Raw genomic sequence first — 22,048 nt, 5'->3', positions numbered from 1 at the left:
AGCAAGCCGGTGAGATTGACAACCTCACTCGTTTCATTGGGGCAAAGTACTTTGGTTGTGTTGTGCAGGTTCCACGTTGGCGCCGGAATCCCTGGTGTTGCGCCGCACTACATCCCGCCGCCATCAACCTTCGACGTGCTTCTTGACTCCTACTGGTTCGATAAACCTTGGTTTCTTACTGAGGGAAACTTGCTGCTGTACGCATCACACCTTCCTCTTGGGGTTCCCAACGGACGTGTGCTTTACGCGTCATCAAGCTAAATTTCTGGCGCCGTTGCCGGGGAGATCAAGACACGCTGCAAGGGGAGTCTCCACAATCCAATCTCTTTACTTTGTTTTTGTCTTGCTTTATTTTATTTACTACTTTGTTTGCTGCATTATATCAAAACACAAAAAAATTAGTTGCTAGCTTTACTTTATTTACTGTCTTGCACTCTATATCAAAAACACAAAAAAATTAGTTACTTGCATTTATTTTATCTAGTTTGCTTTATTTACTACTGCTAAAATGGCCACTCCTGAAAATACTAAGTTGTGTGACTTCACAACCACAAATAATAATGATTTCTTATGCACACCTATTGCTCCACCTCGCTACTACAAAGCAGAATTCTTTGAAATTAAACCTCGCTTTATCGAATCTTGTTATGCGAGAGCAATTTTCTCGGTGCTAGTTCCGATGATGCTGCTGCCCATCTCAATAATTTTGTTGAATTGTGTGAAATGCAAAAGTATAAAGATGTAGATGGTGACATTATAAAATTAAAATTGTTTCCTTTCTCATTAAGAGGAAGAGCTAAAGATTGGTTGCTATCTCTCGCCTAAGAATAGTATTGATTCATGGACTAAATGCAAGGATGCTTTTATTGGTAGATATTATCCCCCTGCTAAAATTATATCTTTGAGGAGTAGCATAATGAATTTTAAACAATTAGATAATGAGCATGTTGCACAAGCTTGGGAAAGAATGAAATCTTTGGTTAAAAATTGCCCAACCCATGGACTCGACTACTTGGATGATCATCCAAACCTTTTATGCAGGACTCGAACTTTTCTTCGCGGAACCTATTGGATTCAGCTGCTGGAGGTACCTTTATGTCCATCACTCTTGGTGAAGCAACAAAGCTCCTTGATAATATGATGATTAATTACTCTGAATGGCACACGGAAAGAGCTCCACAAGGTAAGAAGGTAAATTCTCGTCGAAGAAACCTCTTCCTTGAGTGATAAGATTGATGCTATTATGTCTATGCTTGTGAATGATAGGACTAATGTTGATCCTAATAATGTTCCATTAGCTTCATTGGTTGCCCAAGAAGAACATGTTGATGTAAACTTCATTAAAAATAATAATTTCAACAACAATGCTTATCGGAACAATTCTAGTAATAACTATAGGCCATATCCTTATAATAATGGTAACGGTTATGGTAATTCTTATGGGAATTCTTACAACAATAATAGGAACACACCCCCTGGACTTGAAGCTATGCTTAAAGAATTTATTAGTACACAAAGTACTTTTAACAAATCTCGTTGAGGAAAAGCTCAATAAAATTGATATTCTCGCTTCTAAGGTTGATAGTCTTGCCTCCGATGTTGATCTTTTGAAATCGAAAGTTATGCCTAATAAGGATATTGAAAATAAAATTGTTACTACAGAAAATGCCATCCAAGTTAGAATTAATGAGAATATAAGATTGATGGCCGAATTGCATGCTAGGTGGGAAAGAGAAGAAAATGAAAAACTAGCTAAAGAGAATAATGTAGCTAAAGTTTGGACTATTACCACCACTAGTAATGTTAATGATTCACATGTTGCTGCACCTCCTACTATCAATGATAAAATAATTGGTGTTGGCAATGTTACTACTCCTAGTGGAAAGCGTGCAAAACTGCTCGAAACTGCTAAAACCGCTGAAACTGCCTGTGATAAAACCGCTGAAATTTTTTCCAACATTGGGGATGATGATCCCATTGCTTTAGATTATAATGGTTTGGATTTTGATGATTGCCACATCTCTGAAGTTATAAAGTTCTTACAAAAACTTGCTAAGAGTCCTAATGCTAGTGCTATAAACTTGGCTTTCACAAAACATATTACAAATGCTCTCATAAAAGCTAGAGAAGAGAAACTAAAACTTGAAACTTCTATTCCTAGAAAGTTAGAGGATGGTTGGGAGCCCATCATTAAGATGAAGGTCAATAACTTTGATTGTAATGCTTTATGTGATCTTGGTGCAAGTATTTCCGTTATGCCTAAGAAAAATTATAATATGCTTGACTTGCCACCATTGAAAAACTGTTATTTGGATGTTAATCTTGCTGATCATCCTACAAAGAAACCTTTGGGGAGAGTTGATAATGTTCGCATTACCGTTAACAATAACCTTGTCCCCGTTGATTTTGTTGTCTTGGATATTGAATGCAATGCATCTTGTCCCATTATATTGGGAAGACCTTTTCTTCGAACTCGTTGGAGCTATCATTGATATGAAGGAAGGTAATATTAAATATCAATTTCCTCTCAAGAAAGGTATGGAACACTTCCCTAGAAAGAGAATGAAGTTACCTTTTGATTCTATTATTAGAACAAGTTATGATGTCAATACTGCATCTCTTGATAACACTTGATATACACTTTCTGCGCCTAGCTGAAAGGCGTTAAAGAAAAGCGCTTATGGGAGACAACCCATGTTTTTACTACAGTATTTTTGTTTTATATTTGAGTCTTGGAAGTTGTTTACTACTGTAGCAACCTCTCCTTATCTTAGTTTTGTGCATTGTTGTGCCAAGTAAAGTCTTTGATAGTAAGGTTCATACTAGATTTGGATTGTCACGCAGTGAATGCATTTCTTTGCTGTCACGAATTTCGACCTGCCTCTCCGTAGGTAGCTCAGAAAAATATGCCAATTTACGTGCGTGATCCTCAGATATGTACGCAACTTTCATTCAATTTGGGCATTTTCATTTGAGCAAGTCTGGTGCCTCAATAAAATCCATCTTTACGGACTATTCCTGTTTTGACAGATTCTGCCTTTTATTTCGCATTGCCTCTTTTGCTATGATGGATGAATTTCTTTGTTCCATTAATGTCCAGTAGCTTTATGAAATGTCCGAAGTGTTAAGAATGATTGTGTCACCTCTGAACATGTTAATTTTTATTGTACACTAACCCTCTAATGAGTTGTTTCGAGTTTGGTGTGGAGGAAGTTTTCAAGGATCAAGAGAGGAGGATGATACAATATGATCAAGGAGAGTGAAAGCTCTAAGCTTGGGGATGCCCCGTGGTTCACCCCTGCATATTTTAAGAAGACTCAAGCTGTCTAAGCTTGGGGATGCCCAAGGCATCCCCTTCTTCATCGACAACATTATCAGGTTCCTCCCCTGAAACTATATTTTATTCCATCACATCTTATGTGCTTTGCTTGGAGCGTCGGTTTGTTTTTTTTTTTGTTTTGTTTGAATAAAATGGATCCTAGCATTCATTGTGTGGGAGAGAGACACGCTCCGCTGTTGCATATGGACAAATATGTCCTTAGGCTTTACTCATAATATTCATGGCGAAGGTTGAATCTTCTTCGTTAAATTGTTATATGGTTGGAATTGGGAAATGCTACATGTAGTAATTCTAAAATGTCTTGAATAATTTGATACTTGGCAATTGTTGTGCTCATGTTTAAGCTCTTGCATCATATACTTTGCACCCATTAATGAAGAAACACCTAGAGCTTGCTAAATTTGGTTTGCATATTTGGTCTCTCTAAAGTCTAGATAATTTCTAGTATTGAGTTTGAACAACAAGGAAGACGGTGTAGAGTCTTATAATGTTTACAATATGTCTTTTATGTGAGTTTTGCTGCACCGGTTCATCCTTGTGTTTGTTTCAAATAACCTTGCTAGCCTAAAACTTGTATCGAGAGGGAATACTTCTCATGCATCCAAAATCCTTGAGCCAACCACTATGCCATTTGTGTCCACCATACCTACCTACTACATGGTATTTCTCCGCCATTCCAAAGTAAATTGCTTGAGTGCTACCTTTAAAATTTCCATTCTTTACCTTTGCAATATATAGCTCATGGGACAAATAGCTTAAAAACTATTGTGGAATTGAATATGTACTTATGCACTTTATCTCTTATTAAGTTGCTTGTTGTGCGATAACCATGCTTCTGGGGACGCCATCAACTACTCTTTGTTGAATATCATGTGAGTTGCTATGCATGTCCGTCTTGTCTCGAAGTAAGGGAGATCTACCACTTTAATGGTTAGAGCATGCATATTGTTAGAGAAGAACATTGGGCCGCTAACTAAAGCCATGAATCATGGTGGAAGTTTCAGTTTTGGACATATATCCTTAATCTCATATGAGAACACTAATTGTTGCTACATGCTTATGTATTAAAGAGGAGTCCATTATCTGTTGTCCATGTTGTCCCGGTATGGATGTCTAAGTTGAGAATAATCAAAAGCGAGAAATCCAAAATGCGAGCTTTCTCCTTAGACCTTTGTACAGGCGGCATGGAGGTACCCTTTGTGACACTTGGTTAAAACATGTGTATTGCGATGATCCCGTAGTCCAAGCTAATTAGGACAAGGTGCGGGCACTATTAGTATACTATGCATGAGGCTTGCAACTTGTAAGATATAATTTACATGATACATATGCTTTATTACTACCGTTGACAGAATTGTTTCTTGTTTTCAAAATAAAAGCTCTAGCACAAATATAGCAATCGATGCTTTCCTCTGCGAAGGACCTTTCTTTTACTTTTATGTTGAGTCAGTTCACCTATTTCTCTCCACCTCAAGAAGCAAACACTTGTGTGAACTGTGCATTGATTCCTACATACTTGCATATTGCACTTGTTATATTACTCTATGTTGACAATATCCATGAGATACACATGTTACAAGTTGAAAGCAACCGCTGAAACTTAATCTTCCTTTGTGTTGCTTCAATACCTTTACTTTGATTTATTGCTTTATGAGTTAACTCTTATGCAAGACTTATTGATGCTTGTCTTTAAGTACTATTCATGAAAAGTCTTTGCTTTATGATTCATTTGTTTACTCATGTCATTACCATTGTTTTGATCACTGCATTCATTACATATGTTTACAATAGTATGATCAAGGTTATGATGGCATGTCACTCCGAAATTATCTTTGTTATCGTTTACTCGCTCGGGACGAGCAGAACTAAGCTTGGGGATGCTGATACGTCTCCGACGTATCGATAATTTCTTATGTTCCATGCCACATTATTGATGATATCTACATGTTTTATACACATTATATGTCGTATTTATGCATTTTCCGGCACTAACCTATTAACAAGATGCCGAAGAGCCAGTTTGTCGTTTCTCGCTGTTTTTGGTTTCGGAAATCCTAGTAAGGAAATATTCTCGGAATTGGACGAAATCAACGCCCAGGGTCCTATTTTTGCACGAAGCTTCCAGAAGACCGAGGGGGAAAGGAAGTGGGACCACGAGGCGCCAACACAACAGGGCGGCGCGGCCTGGCCCTTGGCCGCGCGGCCCTGGCGTGTGGGGCCCTCGTGTGGACCCCCGCGTTGCCCTTCCACCTACTTAAAGCCTTCGTCGAGAAACCCCCAGTACCGAGAGCCACGATACGGAAAACCTTACTGAGACGCCGCCGCCGCCAATCCCATCTCGGGGGATTCTGGAGATCACCTCCGGCACCCTGCCGGAGAGGGGAATCATCTCCCGGAGTACTCTTCACCGCCATGGTCGCCTCCGGAGTGATGAGTGAGTAGTTCACCCCTGGACTATGGGTCCATAGCAGTAGCTAGATGGTTGTCTTCTCCTCATGTGCTTCATTGTCGGATCTTGTGAGCTGCCTAACATGATCAAGATCATCTATCTGTAATTCTATATGTTGTGTTTGTCGGGATCCGATGGATAGAGAATACTATGTTATGTTGATTATCAATCTATTACCTATGTGTTGTTGATGATCCTGCATGCTCTCCGTTATTAGTAGAGGCTCTGGCCAAGTTTTTTCTCTTAACTCCAAGAGGGAGTATTTATGCTCGATAGTGGGTTCATGCCTCCATTAAATCTGGGACAGTGACAGAAAGTTCTAAGGTTGTGGATGTGCTGTTGCCAGTAGGGATAAAACATTGATGCTATGTCCGAGGATGTAGTTATTGATTACATTACGCACCATACTTAATGCAATTGTCTGTTGTTTGCAACTTAATACTGGAAGGGGTTCGGATGATAACCTGAAGGTGGACTTTTTAGGCATAGATGCATGCTGGATAACGGTCTATGTACTTTGTCGTAATGCCCAATTAAATCTCACAATATTCATCATATCATGTATGTGCATTGTTATGATCTCTTTATTTGTCAATTGCCCGACTGTAATTTGTTCACCCAACATGCTATTTATCTTATGGGAGAGACACCTCTAGTGAACTGTGGACCCCGGTCCATTCTTTTACATCGAATACAATCTACTGCAATACTTGTTCTACCTGTTTTCTCGCAAACAATCATCATCCACACTATACATCTAATCCTTTGTTACAAGCAAGCCGGTGAGATTGACAACCTCACTGTTTCGTTGGGGCAAAGTACTTTGGTTGTGTTGTGCGGGTTCCACGTTGGCGCCGGAATCCCCGGTGTTGCGCCGCACTACATCCCGCCACCATCAACCTTCGACGTGCTTCTTGACTCCTACTGGTTCGATAAACCTTGGTTTCTTACTGAGGGAAACTTGCTGCTGTACGCATCACACCTTCCACTTGGGGTTCCCAACGGGCGTGTGCTTTACGCGTCATCAGATGATCATGATGTTGTCCATGGGGGACAAGTGATGCATGTAAAATGCAGACATGAACTTTGCACTTCATTGCCACATATTACCACATATTTGCATGTTATATAATGTTATTTTCATGTTTTATATTATTTCAGGGATTTTCTGAACAATCCCCTCTCCTCCGGTTCTAATTTTGTTTGGCAGAAAATATCTCTTTTTAGTGTTTTTGACTTTCCAGGAGCTACGGGACTCGAAAAAGGGCAAGGTCAGGGGCCATGCTTTGGAATTTTTGAGACGAACAAAATAAGCTAAAGTGGGACACCAGGAGGTCAAAGAGGTGGAAAATATGGCAGGTGGCACGCCCTCCCCCTCTGGGTGCGCCACCTGGTGTCGTTTCACCGTCGTCCATCCGATTCGCTTCAATCCAACGCCAACCGACTTGTTTTGACCTAAAAAAACCCTATATATATATGATCCCCAAGGGTTTTGTTGAGGCTACAATGGCGGAGATAAAAACACATAAATAGAGAGTCAGCAGGCCACCGCTGGCAGAGATCGAAGGGGGGAAACGCTGCCGGAATAGTCTCCGGTGGACTCCACCCCGTCAGGTGTGGTCATCTTCCTCACCATATGCAGCAGCACCATCTTCATCTACCCCTTGTAAGTTGTAATCTCTTCGCAAACATGATGTATGATGCAATATATTGTTTTCCCATGATCTGTTGTATCTCTATGTTGATGTTTGAGTAGTGACTTGTTCATGGAAATTGTTATATAGTTTGTTGTTGGTTGCACATAGTTTAATGTTATCTTCTATGATAATCTTGTTGTGCTAACATACGAGTGCACACATATGTTGGGGGATGCACAAGGTTGTCACCGTTGCATGTTGATAGGATGTGGGATAGCCGGAGTTTGACAGAAACTGAATCCCAATTCATAGATTCATGTTGTATTAATTCATGGTTAATCAACGGGGGATATAACTATGGGTACCTTTAATCTTACATCGGTGGTTGGACTTTATGTCTTAATAATTCTCTTGTTTATTCTTAATTGGCCTTGGAATCAATCACTAGTGGTGTAATTGCTCATGTTTATGGCTACACCTATCTATGGATCCTCTCTAGAAGGAACACTAAAAGGACTATCTTTGTGCTTCACTAATTATGACAACCACACAAATGAAGTAACAATTGGCTAGAACACTTACTCCCTTGAGTTAGTCCACCTTACTTCACATCATGTCATTTTACTTTATTGCACTTCAATTTTATTGCATTATTTTTACTCATTGCATTTTAATTTCAGCACATATATATATAGTTTCATAGTAAAAACCTCTTCACGCACACACATTATAGATCCTAGCTTTGCATAGAAGGCCATATAAGTGGGTTATAGGGCTTTAAAGAATAATTTTTTTACCTTCAGCTCCTTGTGGGTTCGACACTCAAATACTTATCGAATTGTACTATGGTGATCCCCTGTACTTACGGGTAATTAGCAACAAATAAGGAAGGCCAGCACGACAATAACGGTGAGGGCATGCAAGAAGATGAAGAATCTCCCGGACATGATCACGAAGTAGATGCAGGACACAGTCACCATGTAGAAGATCTCGGACATGCTGAGAAATCATGATGGCGCAGACGACGATGGACCATCGATGGACTGGGTGCAGGACCCTCATCTTCAAGAGCTGCTTCTCAAGAAGACGATTAACACAAGAGTTGAAAGTAAAGCACCAAATGACCGATGCATGCTTCAACTAGAGATAGACGTGGTTACTCCATTGTATGAAGAATGCATGCCCGAGGATACCCGTCTGAAAGTGACGCTCGTGGCTATGGAGATGAAAGTAAAGAACAAAATGACCGACGCATGCTTCGATGAAAACATGTCATTCTGGCACGAACGTCTCCCAAGGGGAACAAGTGTTCGACCAGTATCAAGGAGGCCAAGAAAATCATGTGTCCTCTGGATTTACCGCACGTGAAATACCATGTGAATGAACGATTGCATCATTTATCAGGGTGAGCACGCGGATACTACCATATGTCCGGAGTGCAGCGTCACGCGATACAAGAAGGGGAAGAAAGCTCCTCGAAAGGTAGTGTGGTACTTTCCGATCACTTCTCGTCTGCAACGGTATTTCGCGGACCCTAAGCAAGCAAAGTTAATATGCTGGCACGCGGAGATGAAGAAGCGAGAAAATGACGGAAATGAGCTGGAGATAAAGAAAAAAAGACAAGATGATGAGACACCCTTCGGATGCTAGCCAGTGGAATGCGTTGAACCTCGAATACCCAGAATTTGGGAATGATCATAGGAACATCAGGCTAGGCGCGAGCACCGATATGATGAAGTCAATCCATTTGGCAGCCACAACATCACCCATATATAGCACCTGGCGATGATGGCGATTGTGTGATGTTCCCTTCTTGAGGTGTTGCTTTTGGAGTTGATGGATTTCTTGTACTGTTTTGGTGGTGTTTGGTCCGCTGTTACAAGGAACTAGTAACTGTAGCATGACTTTTCTTGTTGTAATTTTTCTTTTTTTTTTTTAACCGAGTGCATCGGTATTGCCATTAGGATACTAGTTGTTACAGCTGTGTGTAATTGGTATCTTCACGGTATTAATATATTCTACTTATCAAACGTGTAGAAATAACAGCAGTTTCAATGGTAAAAATGTTTCTATTATGTGTGTCATCTACCGTTGTACTAGTCTGATCCCTTGATGATCGTTTCTACAAAGTGCGAATAATCGAGATATATTTATGTAGGTGTCTAAATGATTGGAGGATACAATGTGCGATATTTTTATCCCACATGGACCATGCCATGATTTTCGGATTGGTCCTCAAACATCACTACATGCGTGATTTACAACATTTTTACTTTTTCGTTTGTCAGATTTATGCGGTTGTGTGCGTACTACTGTGAGGCCATACTATATTTTGAGCAATAAAACGCTGTGAAATAAACCTAGCTAGGCTCCAATTTGCACGTGTTAGGCAACCAGCTGAGCCCTCTAAGCTACGTTCTGGTTTTCCATTGCGCAATGGGTCCGCTGAGGTCGGTCAAGCCGCTATAAGCACAGAGCAAATCGAAAGGCTGGTTCAGGTGGGGCAAAATTTCAAGCACGCAATGATGTACCCCCGTACGCAATTAGCAATAATACTCTTGACTTGACCCGAGAGTGACGGCTGTGCGGATGCACGTTGTATGCTGTAGCCGCAACATGCATGGCTCAGGTGGAACAGGCAGGTTTGTCAGAATTGTTGAAAGTGCCAACTCCCAGGTCAGTCTTCTGGCAATTGGCATACGAACATCGTGATGAGCTATCATCTGAAAAATCGACTAGCAAGTGTACAAGAAACTAGCTATTTCATGCATGTCTGTCCGTGACTGCGACTCAGGCCAGTTAATGTGTTCGTGCTCCCTGGACCGACACCCACTGCCTAGATTGTGGAGCTGCTGTCAGTCAAACCGCACGCGTACATGTCAATGTCTAGATGAATTTACATGATGCTTTTCACACAGACACACCCAATCACATATATATGCGGTTTGGCATTCGTCTGCTGACTCGACCGACCACCATACATACATACACTCATTGAGTTAGAGAAGACTAGATCTTCGGTGTTGGCCGGCGCTAAGTATTTTGGGTTTTCAATGTCCGGAGAGTAGGCTTTCCCATGGTTGAGTATAACCTGCATCTCTAAACTAAACCCTTGTCCTGATTCAATGAATTAAGGCAAAAAATTTGCCTTTCCTCTAAAAAAACATACAGTCATTGAACTTGATGGATCGGTCACTCCTAAAAAGACAAGAAGAATTCAATTGAGCTATTTTTTCTTAGCCAGGGAGTTCCATACAAAACTTTCATAAGATATAAATTAAATATTATTTTTCTACCTAGATAGTGGTGTGCATTACAAGGGTTTTACCAAAGTTAGCTTGTACATATTGATTTTGGGCTAATGTTAGCATGAGATTAAAGATAATAGTTTTTTGTTTATGGTATCTTGCAAACGTAGTATATAACGTTACTCTATTTTCTCATTCTGAATATTACAGTAAATGGTGGTGTGCATCGATCGATGCAGAGACCTGGGCTTCACTCCCGACATACACCTACGTGTCGACGGGCGACCATACATGTTACGTATAGCCATTACACTTGATGGATCGGTCGCTCGAAAAAATGCAAGAAGAGTTCAATATAACTACGGTTGCCGATGAATTCCATAGTAATAATATTGTTGCCGCAAGTCTCATCTTTCATAGACTTGGCAACAAAAACATTATCTTTCAATCTACATAGTGGTCTATTATAAGAGAAGACCACGCCAATCTACTGTCTTCTTATCGATGTATATAGCAAGATTGCATTTAATAATCTTAGGCTAATGGTTGTATGAGATTGGGAGTAATATGATAATGTGCAAAGGACTATATGTAAGCTACTAAGATACAACACCTTTGCTCTATTTTTTATTAACTACGGTGCAAACTCAACAATTTGCCCATAGTACTTTATTAATAGACAAGTATTGATTCCTCAAAAATATTATAGACAAGTATTGGAAAAGGCCTAAACAGATGATGCCAACAGACGGTAATGTGTACTACATGCAGGATACAAGAAGTGGTCTAGGTCATTGACAAGACTAAACCATAAATATGATAAGAAAACCTAACAACTATAACATAACTACAAAATTACATTTTTTTTCTTCTAAAAGTAGAATTGTAAAATTACTATCGGGGAAAATGTACACAACGAGAAACAAGCTCAAGCACTCCACCTTGTGACGACCTTGACCAAATCATTGTCATCACACATCAAACCAGGCCGCGTGCACAGTAGGAAAGTGATTCTAGTACACGATAAATGTGCCAACCGAAGTGTTACCCAATTCTATCTGGTCCAATCAATCGAGGCTAGACTGACGGCCTAGACATTGTCTTTGGCAGAGAGACGACGCACCGTTGGTTGTGAGAGCTTTTTTTAGGAAAGACGGGGATTCTCCCCACCGTTGAGAGCATTTCTTGGAAGAGTCTATCCTGTAATACCTTCGCTATTTCATAATTTTTATTTTAGTTTTAGTTCAGACTAGCATAAACTTCATAATCTTTTATCATGGGACTTTGTGGCCATTTTCTGCATGATTCATTTTTTATTAAATTGTATATGGTATACATTTACATTTAGTAGAGAAAAATAATCCCATCCAAAAGTAGACTAAAAGGGCTATAATTTGATTTATATTTAGAATATATGAAACATATATTATTGCCACACATGTGATCCACTATTTAGTGTAGCAAACCTGATCCATGTTGAATATTTTCATATTTCTCACACCTCACAAATTTGTTGTGCATGCTTTACTGTTCTTGAGTTAATAAAAAATAATATTAACTTTATGTTCATTCACGCTCTTTTTGTCAGAACATATGTTGTGATATTTCACAACATATTTTAAGAAATAACAACATGGTGATATAATTACAAAGAAAAATTGAATATTGTAGCTCGCTTTGTTCAGAAATGTACGACACTTTTAGGTGTCTGAGTTCAAGCATTAAATGTAATAGTTTCTACTCCATTAAACGTAAATGTTATTGTTTGGAAGAGCAACATTTTGGTTCGTCATAAATCACAACGCTTCTTTCAATCTGAGTCAAATGTGATATCCATTTTGCCGTAAAATAACCCACATGCAATTGTACTAAATATATGTCAAATATTTAATTCCAGTGATCCAATATATGTTATTTTTTGGACAGAGTGATTTAAAATTATGGTATTTGGTGAGTCAAATCTACTTATATGATCTGCATGTACGTAGCTCAAACTATTGGAAATACATTCACTGTTAAACTGTATAGTCCTTTTTTCTACTTTGTAGGTGTTCATAAACGAGCGCATGGAGGTGGCAGAGAATATTGAAAATATTTCTTTGTAATGATTACATAATTAAGGAGTATTTTTTTTGGTACATAGGTACTCCATCCGTCAACGAATAAGTGTATGTTTGCCTTTGTTTCAAGTCAAATCTTTTAAAATTTGACTATCTTTTAAAAAATAGCAACACATGTGACATAAAAAATAGTATACTATGAAAATACATGTTAAGATGAATCTAATGATACTAATTTAGTGTAATACAAATTACAAACAACTTATGGGTATGGTTCAACAATTGCATGTGGCATACGTTAAGTCTGGTCAGGTCTCCCGTGCACAATACCTAAGAAACAAAAGAATAATAGAAGAACATGAAAATCTAGAGAATTGTATAGCAAACTATCTGGCGCAATTAAATTTTACTTCCTCTATTTCCTAATATAACATGTTTTAGCTCCTATCTGGCGCAATTACATTTTACTTCCTCTATTTCCAAATGCTCCTATGAGCCAAAGTGAATATCCCGTTTTAGCAAGCTTACATAGGCAATAGATATGTGTGTACTGGTATGTATCGTATCGGTACCTAGTTTGATTAGCTGGACCATGTGCATGCGTCATGTCTAGCCTGACATCGTTGGCCGGCGTACGCATATGGCATGTGTTGTGCTGTCTAGACTTCAGATAGATATGCCTCGACAGTAGCCATTTATTAATCTTCTGTTTTCAGACCTTGCTGAACTTTTTCTATACATATTGTGCGTTAATTAGCCTATGTTTTTCTGAGGGTGAAATAGTGACTTCTTTAGGGAGGTGTATGGTTATGTGCATCTTAGTGTGCAGATAGTTGGGATAAGGTCCGAGATAAAGTTTTGGAAAGATAAATGGTTAGGAGTAACCATTCTTCGAGAACAATATCCAGCCTTATATAATATTGTACGTCATAAAGGTGATACCTTACAGAACATGATGGAAACATCTCCACCATCTATGACGTTTAGACGGAATCTTATTGAGCCCCGGTTAGCTTCTTGGAATGAGCTACTATAACGATTAACTTCAGTCCAGTTGTTACAAGGATCTGATAAACTTCGCTGGGAACTTACCAAGAACGGTGTATATTTTTTCGTTAGGATCCATGTATAAAGCTTTATCGAAAAAGAATAGCTGGGATGGATAAACTCTTTACGGTAGGTAGTCTCACTTGGTGTATCCTATGGATTTGTATGGATACAATTCTCTTAATGGTTTATTATACCTTAGTGAAGAATACGTTCTGCAGACTAGAAGTATAACTTGTGTTGGATCTGAGATATGCCTCCTTTTTTGATTGAGATACGATGGCTCTCCTTTTTTCCGTTCTAATTGATTTTCACATCATCTTTTTCGCATACGTGACGCAATCTTAATTACAGTTGAAGGGGAGCAAAGGAAGAACGTTTACGTGGTTTTGTATCGACTAGATGCGATGACGGCATTTATCGGAGGAAGAAGTCACTATACTGGTTTTGAACTTACCACGTGGTCATCTGGCTCAACTGCGCGGCCGGCGTTGTGCGGCGGTTTCCCAGTTCACACATCACTACTCGCTCGCTTACACAGTCGATGCTTGCCGTGAGCTCTCCTCTCCCTATAAATCCACATATGATCCATCCTAAGAGCTCGTAGTAGCTCCTTCTTCATCACTACACAGGCTGCTTAGCCTGGTTAATTAGCCTGTAACACCTAGCTGTAGCTAGCACCAAGGAACTGATGGCTGCTTCGCATATCTCCTTCTCCTTCCCTGTCCAGCTACAGCTCCATCTAGTTTCGCCCGTGACCAGAAATGGTGGCAGGAGAGGATGCCGTCCCAATGGTGTTTTCTGTCCTTCGCCGGCGATGTGCCGCGGCACAAGGCCCGTGCCCCATGCGCTGTCCAACAATTTTGACTTCCAGGTATATACTTATCTCTCGTATGCAACAATTAACATAAATTTGTCACATACAATGCATGCTTCTTGTTTAATCTTCTCTGTCTACCTTTCCCTCTCTTTCTGCCTCTCTCTCTCACTGGGATTTCTACCATGTCAGAGTTTCTTAACCAAACTATCCAACTTTATTGATTAACCAAACTAAATACAAATTTTTGTATGGGACGAATCAAAAAAGAACAAATGATAAATATCCATACTAAGCTAAAAGTTACATCAGAATTTTTAGGTTTCTCTTCTTTTGCTTCATCTTTTGTAATTAATGTTCCACCATGACTTAGGTTAAGAAATTACATCAGACGAAACCTACACAATTCCGAGTGCTGAAAACGGCATTTTTTTGTGAAGCAGGTACAAGAGACGCAAACTACGGTTGAGCCAAATTCGTGCACAATGATAGAAAAACACCTACGCAACACGTTACACAGACCCCCTTCGCGTGCTAACTCTCCAAGAATCCATAGGATTTTCTGCTCTACCGATTTCACTGGAATTGGGCCAGATTTAAACTAAGAGACAACTTTTTTTTGCTCCAGATTTTTTAGAAAAAAAATCATTTTTTTAGCTCCGCAAGGTGTCATTTTATGTGCAGTTCGTTTTTTGGTTTCACGTGTTTCTAAATTGGTGCCTTGCCGCCATCGCTACGGCGAAATGGCGCCTCCCATGGGTCCCATTTCAAGCACAACTAATTTAAAAAAAAAATCAGGAAAACATGAGACCTTCTGCTTGGAAAAAAATTCAACCTTCGAATACGATGATTATTCTACAAAAACATTCACGAAATGAGCTACCACCTACTGAGTTCTATGACTTTTATGTCAACGTTCTAGGTTACGACCAGACCTGGCCATGGGCAGCCCAGCCCGAAGCCCGGCCTGAAAAACTCGGGCTTGGGCCGAGAAATGTTGGCCCGACTACCGGACCGGGCCGGGCCTGGGTAGCCCGAAAACACAGTTTAACACTACGGCCCGGCCCACGGCCCGACAGCCCGATGGGCTTGGTGGGTATTTGGTCGGGCCGGGCTGGGCTTGGGCCGGATTTTTTGCGTCGGGCTTACCTCGGGCCGGCCCGAGGCCCGGCCCGGCCCGACACATGCCCAGGTATAGTTACGACCAACGGGAATCCATAGTTTGACGGAACGAGGCCATATTGAGCATGTGTGTGTGCTAGGACGAGAAGCAACGTTGTGTGCTAGGTTTTACTATCGTGACCACGGAAAACCCGTTTTCTATTTTCCTAGTGCCAAAATGGGTTATTTTGTGAAGCAAGTACAAGGGAGCAAACTACGGTTGAGCCAAACCTGTGCAAAACGATAGAAGAACACCTACACAATATGTTTCACACACCCACTTCGTGCGCTACCCCTCTAGGAATCCTTGGGATTTCCGACCATCTCCCACCGATTCCACTGGAATCGATCCAGATTTGAAGTGAGCATCAGCTTTTCCTTGCTCCAGATTTTTTGGGAAATATTTTTTAGCTCGACAACGTGTCATCTTATGTTTAGTTCTTTTTGGTTTCGGGCGTTTCAAAATCGTTGTTCTCCCGCGCTTGCTTCTGCATGCGAAAACGAATTTTTCTTTGCCTAGTGTCAAGAGATGACACTATGAAAAGAACTAGTTTTTTTTTGTGAAAATTCCACCGATCTATTAATAATCATCAACAGTAGTATAAATATATCTAAAAGTAATAAAAATTACAAATAGATCATTGGACCACCTAGCGACGATTACAGACCCTAGCACGAGCCAAAGGCGCGCCGCCGTCCTCACCCCTCCATCACCGGAGCCAGGCAAAACTTGTCGTAGTAGAGCTTGTTGTAGTAGACAGATGAAAAGTCGTCGTGCTAAGGTCCCAAAGGACCAGCGCACCAGAGCAGCAACCATCGTTAATGATGATAATCGTAGATCGGAAGAGACTGACCTAAAACCACATAATCGAACACGAAAGACGACCGGATCACGGGAGATCCGCCGGACACACAACTCTAGTTTGACCGTGTGCCTTGCAGCGGACATTGGGCAAAGAGTTGTTTTCCTTTATGTGCTTTCTAGAAGGCACTTAGCAAAGATTTGGCGCGAAGAAATCCAGCCTTTTCAAGAAATTTGGTGGCACCAAAACTTTTCTTTGCCTAGTGCCCGTACAAAACAGACGGCAAACACTTCGATCTTTACCGAGTATCGGCATGTAGCACACGGCAAAGCTAGACGCCGTCAGTCCCGCTGTTATGGGCGTGCGAAGGTATCCACATGGAATTTGGCTTTGCCATGTGTATTGCTCAGGCACTCGGCAAAGATGCAATGTGCCATGTTTTTATTGTACCGAGTGCACTAGTCACGTTTTGTCGTCTTATTCTTCTCTGCCGAGTGCAAGTACACGTAGGGTACAATTATCTTTGCCATGTACTTCTTCTCGACACTCGGCAAAGCGGCTCTGTGCCGAGTACCCTTAATTATACACTCAGCACAGGCATTTCTACACACCACATATACGCTCGGCAAAGCGGCTCTGTGCCGAGTACCCTTAATTATACACTCTGCACAGGCATTTCTACAGTATATATACATTTTCCGGCAGTGCAAGCCTGGCCATGAAGGTTTTGGAAAGTCGCAGGAGCCACTCAGCCTTAATGCCGAGGCTAAGACTTTAAACCTAGGTTTACTGATACCTAAGTTGCCTCTTATAACTTTCAAAAAAAAGTTGCCTCTTATACATAACTTTACACACTATATTCTGTGTTGGTCGTTGGAACATCTTAGAATGACATCTACTAGTAAAAGAAACAGAATGGCATCCATTCATTAGGATGTGAAGTTTTGGACATGGTCACATGCCCACAACCTTCTATGTGTTGTATTGGACGTTAACAAAAAAAAAAGAAATTTATCATAAAAAAATTACAAATCCATTGAGGGATAGTATTATCACTCTACAATCTGATTATTTCATACTCCCGCCATTTCTAGATATGTGGTGTATAATTTTTGGCATAAAAATTAAAATCACAAGTCTGGAGGAAAAATTGCACCTGGTTCGGGTGGAATTACCATGGCTAATTAAGCTGAGAAAATAGAGGAGTTTGCATGAGATAAGAAAATGACACCGAATCTAAAAAATAAATTGTTCAGACAAGTGGTGTAACAAAATACACTTAAATTCTTGTTTTTTTCTCAAAAACAAATACACCTTATATTTACAAACAAACAGAGTTAGAGAAATTTGAATGCATGTTTTTCGGGACATCATATATTCATAAATGGACATATTTTATGATATAAATATATCACATGCCTCTAAATTCCGAATTCTCTAACAAAACTACTTTTTTCATGCAACACCAGGAGGGTCTAACCAGTGTACAAGCGCTTTTGCATCAACACCCGAAGAGTAGTCGTGGGATGATGACCACTGTTGATCACCTCAGACGCCTCTGCCTTGACCATTATTTCCATGATGAGATCAAAATTATTGTGGGCTCGTGTGTGGATCACATCGATAGCGATGATCTGCTTGACACTACCCTTTCTCTGAGGCTGATGAGAGAAGCAGGATATCATGTTTCGGCAGGTCAGTAAAATATAAGTTCAGCGTGTTGAGTGAGACAAGAAAGAAGTTTGGGAAGCTCGAGCACTTTTTATTATATTCTGAAGCCATAGTGCGGGCAGTACACCAAAAGTAGAGTAGAAAACCCATTTAAAATTTTCTCTCTCCCTAATGCACCTTTCTAAAACGACTTTTTTTCATTCTATATTACCTGCCTATAAACCATTATCCTCGACCCTGCAGATAAGGTTCTTCGAAAGTTCACAAACTATAATGGTGATTTCAAGCATGCTCACAGCAAAGACATCAGAGGGTTGATTTTTTTTAGAAATGGGGGAACTCCCCGGCCTCTGCATCCAAAGGATGCACACAGCCTTTTATTGCATCATCCAAAAAAAAGTAAATAGTTGTGAATACAAAACGAACATAGGATCATGGATCGGCTAAAGTTGCGACATGAATCAACCATCTAAAAAAAGAGGATAAAGACGATCTAAGCATCTTGTAATCTATTAATATGCCGCCAACCACCCTGGTTGAAGATAGCCCGAACGACCGCCATCAAGCGAGTGCACCCAGAATCCATATGTGCCCGCTGGTCCTCGGGGAGTAGATGGGACCACATATTTATCCAGTAAGTAGTTCGATGAATAGCCTGCAAAAATTGGGAAGAACTCGCACCGTTAAAAACATGAGTTTGCACGACATGTCACAACTCAACATGGGAGAATCTTCACTCTACAAGGCAAAGGAGTTCTCAGGCAAGCACCTTAGATCTGCAATCAAGCACTTGGAGCCAAATCTTGCAAGATATGTGAGGAAGTCACTGGACCATCCCTACCATGTGAGTCTGATGCAGTACAAAGCCAGGCACCACATGAGCTACCTCCAGAGCTTGCCCACTACGAACACGGCAATCGAGAAGTTAGCACTTGAAGAGTTCAAGCTTAACAAGTTATTTCATCAGATGGAATTGCAAGAGGTTAAGAGGTACACACATAATTGAACACTCTCATAATCTCATTATACCAAAATAGTTCTGCTAAGACAACCCTACGTGAAATGATAAAATAGCAAGAACAAAATAAATATTAATCAATAGCCTAATAGATTCCTCATATATGCCTATGATTGATTTTAATATGATAAATTCATTTTTACACAGATGGTGGATGGATTTAGGAGTGGCCCAAGAAATACCGGCTGCAAGGGACCAGATTATGAAATGGTACATGTGGCCCATGACTGTCCTCCAAGGGTCATCCTTCTCTAGATATCGGATCGAGATCACAAAGATCATCTCATGTGTCTACATTGTGGATGATATCTTTGATCTTGTTGCGACACAAGAGGAGCTCTCCCTCTTGAATGATTCAATCAAAATGTGAGAAAGGATCTCCGCTAGATAAATAGAGTTCACACACTGTAGGATACATGATACTACTGTCTTACAAAGCATGCAGTCAAATATTTTCTAACCTTTGTCTCACCTATCTGATGTGCATAGATGTTGGTGTGATAAAACTTCATATGTAATATAATTCATTTTTACAGGTGGGATCTTGCGGCTGCTGGTTCACTACCGAACTACATGATATCATGTTACAAAAATCTTTACACTGCCACAAATGATATTGCTAATATGGCCACAAAAGAGCATGGACGGAACCCTATCAGTCATCTCAAAAAAGCTGTATGCCTTCTGAAATGATTCTGCATTTATTCATGTTAATTTTACTGGACAGATAGTTAAATTAATTGTAGGATTACCACCGTATATTAATATTTCTAACCACTATACAATTTGTGAAATAGTTAAGTGCAATTAAAAAATAAACTTACACGACTAATTAAGAGCAGAAAAGGTTCACATTCTTGCTGATATTTTTATTTTTATGCAGTGGGCAACTTTGTTTGAAGGATTCATGGTTGAGAAAAAATGGTTGGCTTCTAATCAGGTCCCTACATCAGAGGATTACCTAAGAAATGGCATTATCACCTCTGGAGCACCGCTTGTATTTTTGCATCTATTCTTCATGCTAGGTCATGATTTAACAAAGGACAGTGACCACATCCATCGTGTCATCTCCTGCCCTGCAAAGATCATGAGGCTTTGGGATGATATGGGCAGTGCAAAGGTGCGAACGTTGACACACGGAGATTTTCCTAGGAAGCGATTTAATTAATATCTTGTTAGGCCTGCACTTATGTAGCCTTCAAACAAATTTTGATCTTACCATGAGCCAACAAAAACTTTTTGACTCATGCAGGACGAAGCGCAAAAAGGGCTAGATGGGTCGTATAGGGAGTTCTACATGAGAGAGAACCCTAATGCTAATACGGAGGAGCACATCCTCCAGATGATTGCAGGTGAGTGGGAGGAGCTCAACCGGGAGTGTCTCTTGAGGACAAGGTCATCATTGTCTTGTAGCTTCCTCGGAGCATTGCTCAACTTCGCGAGGATGGTCAGTGTCATGTACAGCTATGATGATGAGCAGAGGCTCCCCGTTCTCGAGGATTACACCCGGATGCTTCTCTTATGAATCATGCATGGCATGGACAAAATATTATGCAAGAGTCATATAAATGTGAAGTATTTTGATAGAGTTGTGTATATGGTGTCCGACAATACCATGTGTTGAAATATATTGTCTAACATTTTTCATCAGTTTGGACGGATAACCACAGTTACCCCTTTCGTACACAGAAACTTTCAATTTTGAAAGAAAAAAACTCTAGCAGTCTAGTACTAAGTATATGACTTCAATAAACTCTAGAGACTCGTCAATAGCTAAGAGACTTTGACCTTTGTTGTGCATTCAAAATGAACTTCCCTCTCAAGACGTTCCATCGGTTGTAACATAACATGTGGTTACCACCGTTGTGTCCACAAAATTCAAGGTGGTAGCCCAAATTAAATGAAATAACATCCCAATCAAAACATCACCTTTCGAAAAAAATATAACCCTACCATATAGTACCTCATCAATGGAGGGGAAGTCACTCTAGTCGCCACCCCATGACACCATGGTGATAGCAGCAGCCTAGCTAGAGCAACCACCTTGTTGGCTAGCAAGTAGTTCGACTGCGACACACACACACACACAGAGTGCGTCCATTTGGTCATGGTGTATGTCTGCCCAATGATGGTGATTCAATGCAAAATTTAATCTTTAGATGCACGTCTCCCGCGGCCGGAGATAGCACTTTGTGGACTTTGCCGTGACTTGCCCCATGGACCATCTGACGGTCATTCTGCCTGAACCGTCTGAGATGGCAGTCAACATAGCCCGCTAACTGAAACAGAATGGAATAGCTTCGTGTCTTGCTTTTGTCCGGCACCACAACCTGTTGGACTGCAACAATGATGCAGCCTTTTAATCAAAGGCCCATGAGCTATGTCGGACGATCGTCGGATGGCAAAACGTAGTATGTGTACAGAGTAGAAAACAGAGAGATGCGAGAAGAACAATTGTGAAGAAACCCATTTCTTTGCTGACTGTTTCCCTCTTTGCCGAATGCCAAATACTCCCTCCGTGGAGTAATGTAAGATGTTTTAGACATATTTAAACTAGACTAGATACAAATTAAGAGGAGTAAATCTATGCACTAAAAATAAACTGATACACACAAAAACGAGAGAACTTTTACAAGATCTTAAATGTCTTATAAAACCAAACAAAGGAAGTATGAGGGTACTTACTCCGGGTTACAAAAAAAGTAATGTTTCGGACATTGCCTTGAATATATATACATATATAACTCTGGCCACTGTTTACTATTGTACCATATGTATAATGACCAAAAATATTATA

At 40.3% G+C, this 22,048-nt stretch overlaps 1 protein-coding gene across 1 annotated transcript; it reads left to right on the top strand.

Annotated features, from left to right (window-relative positions):
* Positions 1–14,598: 14,598 nt before the first annotated feature.
* On the top strand, positions 14,599–20,776 carry LOC124689611 (S-(+)-linalool synthase, chloroplastic-like). Its single transcript, XM_047223116.1, has 8 exons — positions 14,599–14,655; positions 18,032–18,257; positions 18,477–18,550; positions 18,925–19,223; positions 19,399–19,617; positions 19,788–19,926; positions 20,135–20,371; positions 20,504–20,776. The coding sequence occupies exons 1-8, from the start codon at positions 14,599–14,601 to the stop codon at positions 20,774–20,776; spliced, it is 1,524 nt and encodes a 507-aa protein (XP_047079072.1).
* The last annotated feature ends 1,272 nt before the right edge of the window (positions 20,777–22,048 follow it).

The sequence above is a fragment of the Lolium rigidum genome, chromosome 2 (genome assembly GCF_022539505.1).
Source record: "Lolium rigidum isolate FL_2022 chromosome 2, APGP_CSIRO_Lrig_0.1, whole genome shotgun sequence".
Taxonomy (NCBI): Eukaryota; Viridiplantae; Streptophyta; class Magnoliopsida; order Poales; family Poaceae; genus Lolium; species Lolium rigidum.
This window is presented reverse-complemented; position numbering and strand designations above follow the sequence as displayed.

Coding starts and splice junctions, on each gene's coding strand:
- LOC124689611 (XM_047223116.1), top strand. CDS start 14,599: ATGTGCCGCGGCACAAGGCCCGTGCCCCATGCGCTGTCCAACAATTTT. Junction 18,258..18,476: donor AGGATATCATGTTTCGGCAG/GTCAGTAAAATA, acceptor TCGACCCTGCAG/ATAAGGTTCTTCGAAAGTTC. Junction 20,372..20,503: donor ATGATATGGGCAGTGCAAAG/GTGCGAACGTTG, acceptor TGACTCATGCAG/GACGAAGCGCAAAAAGGGCT.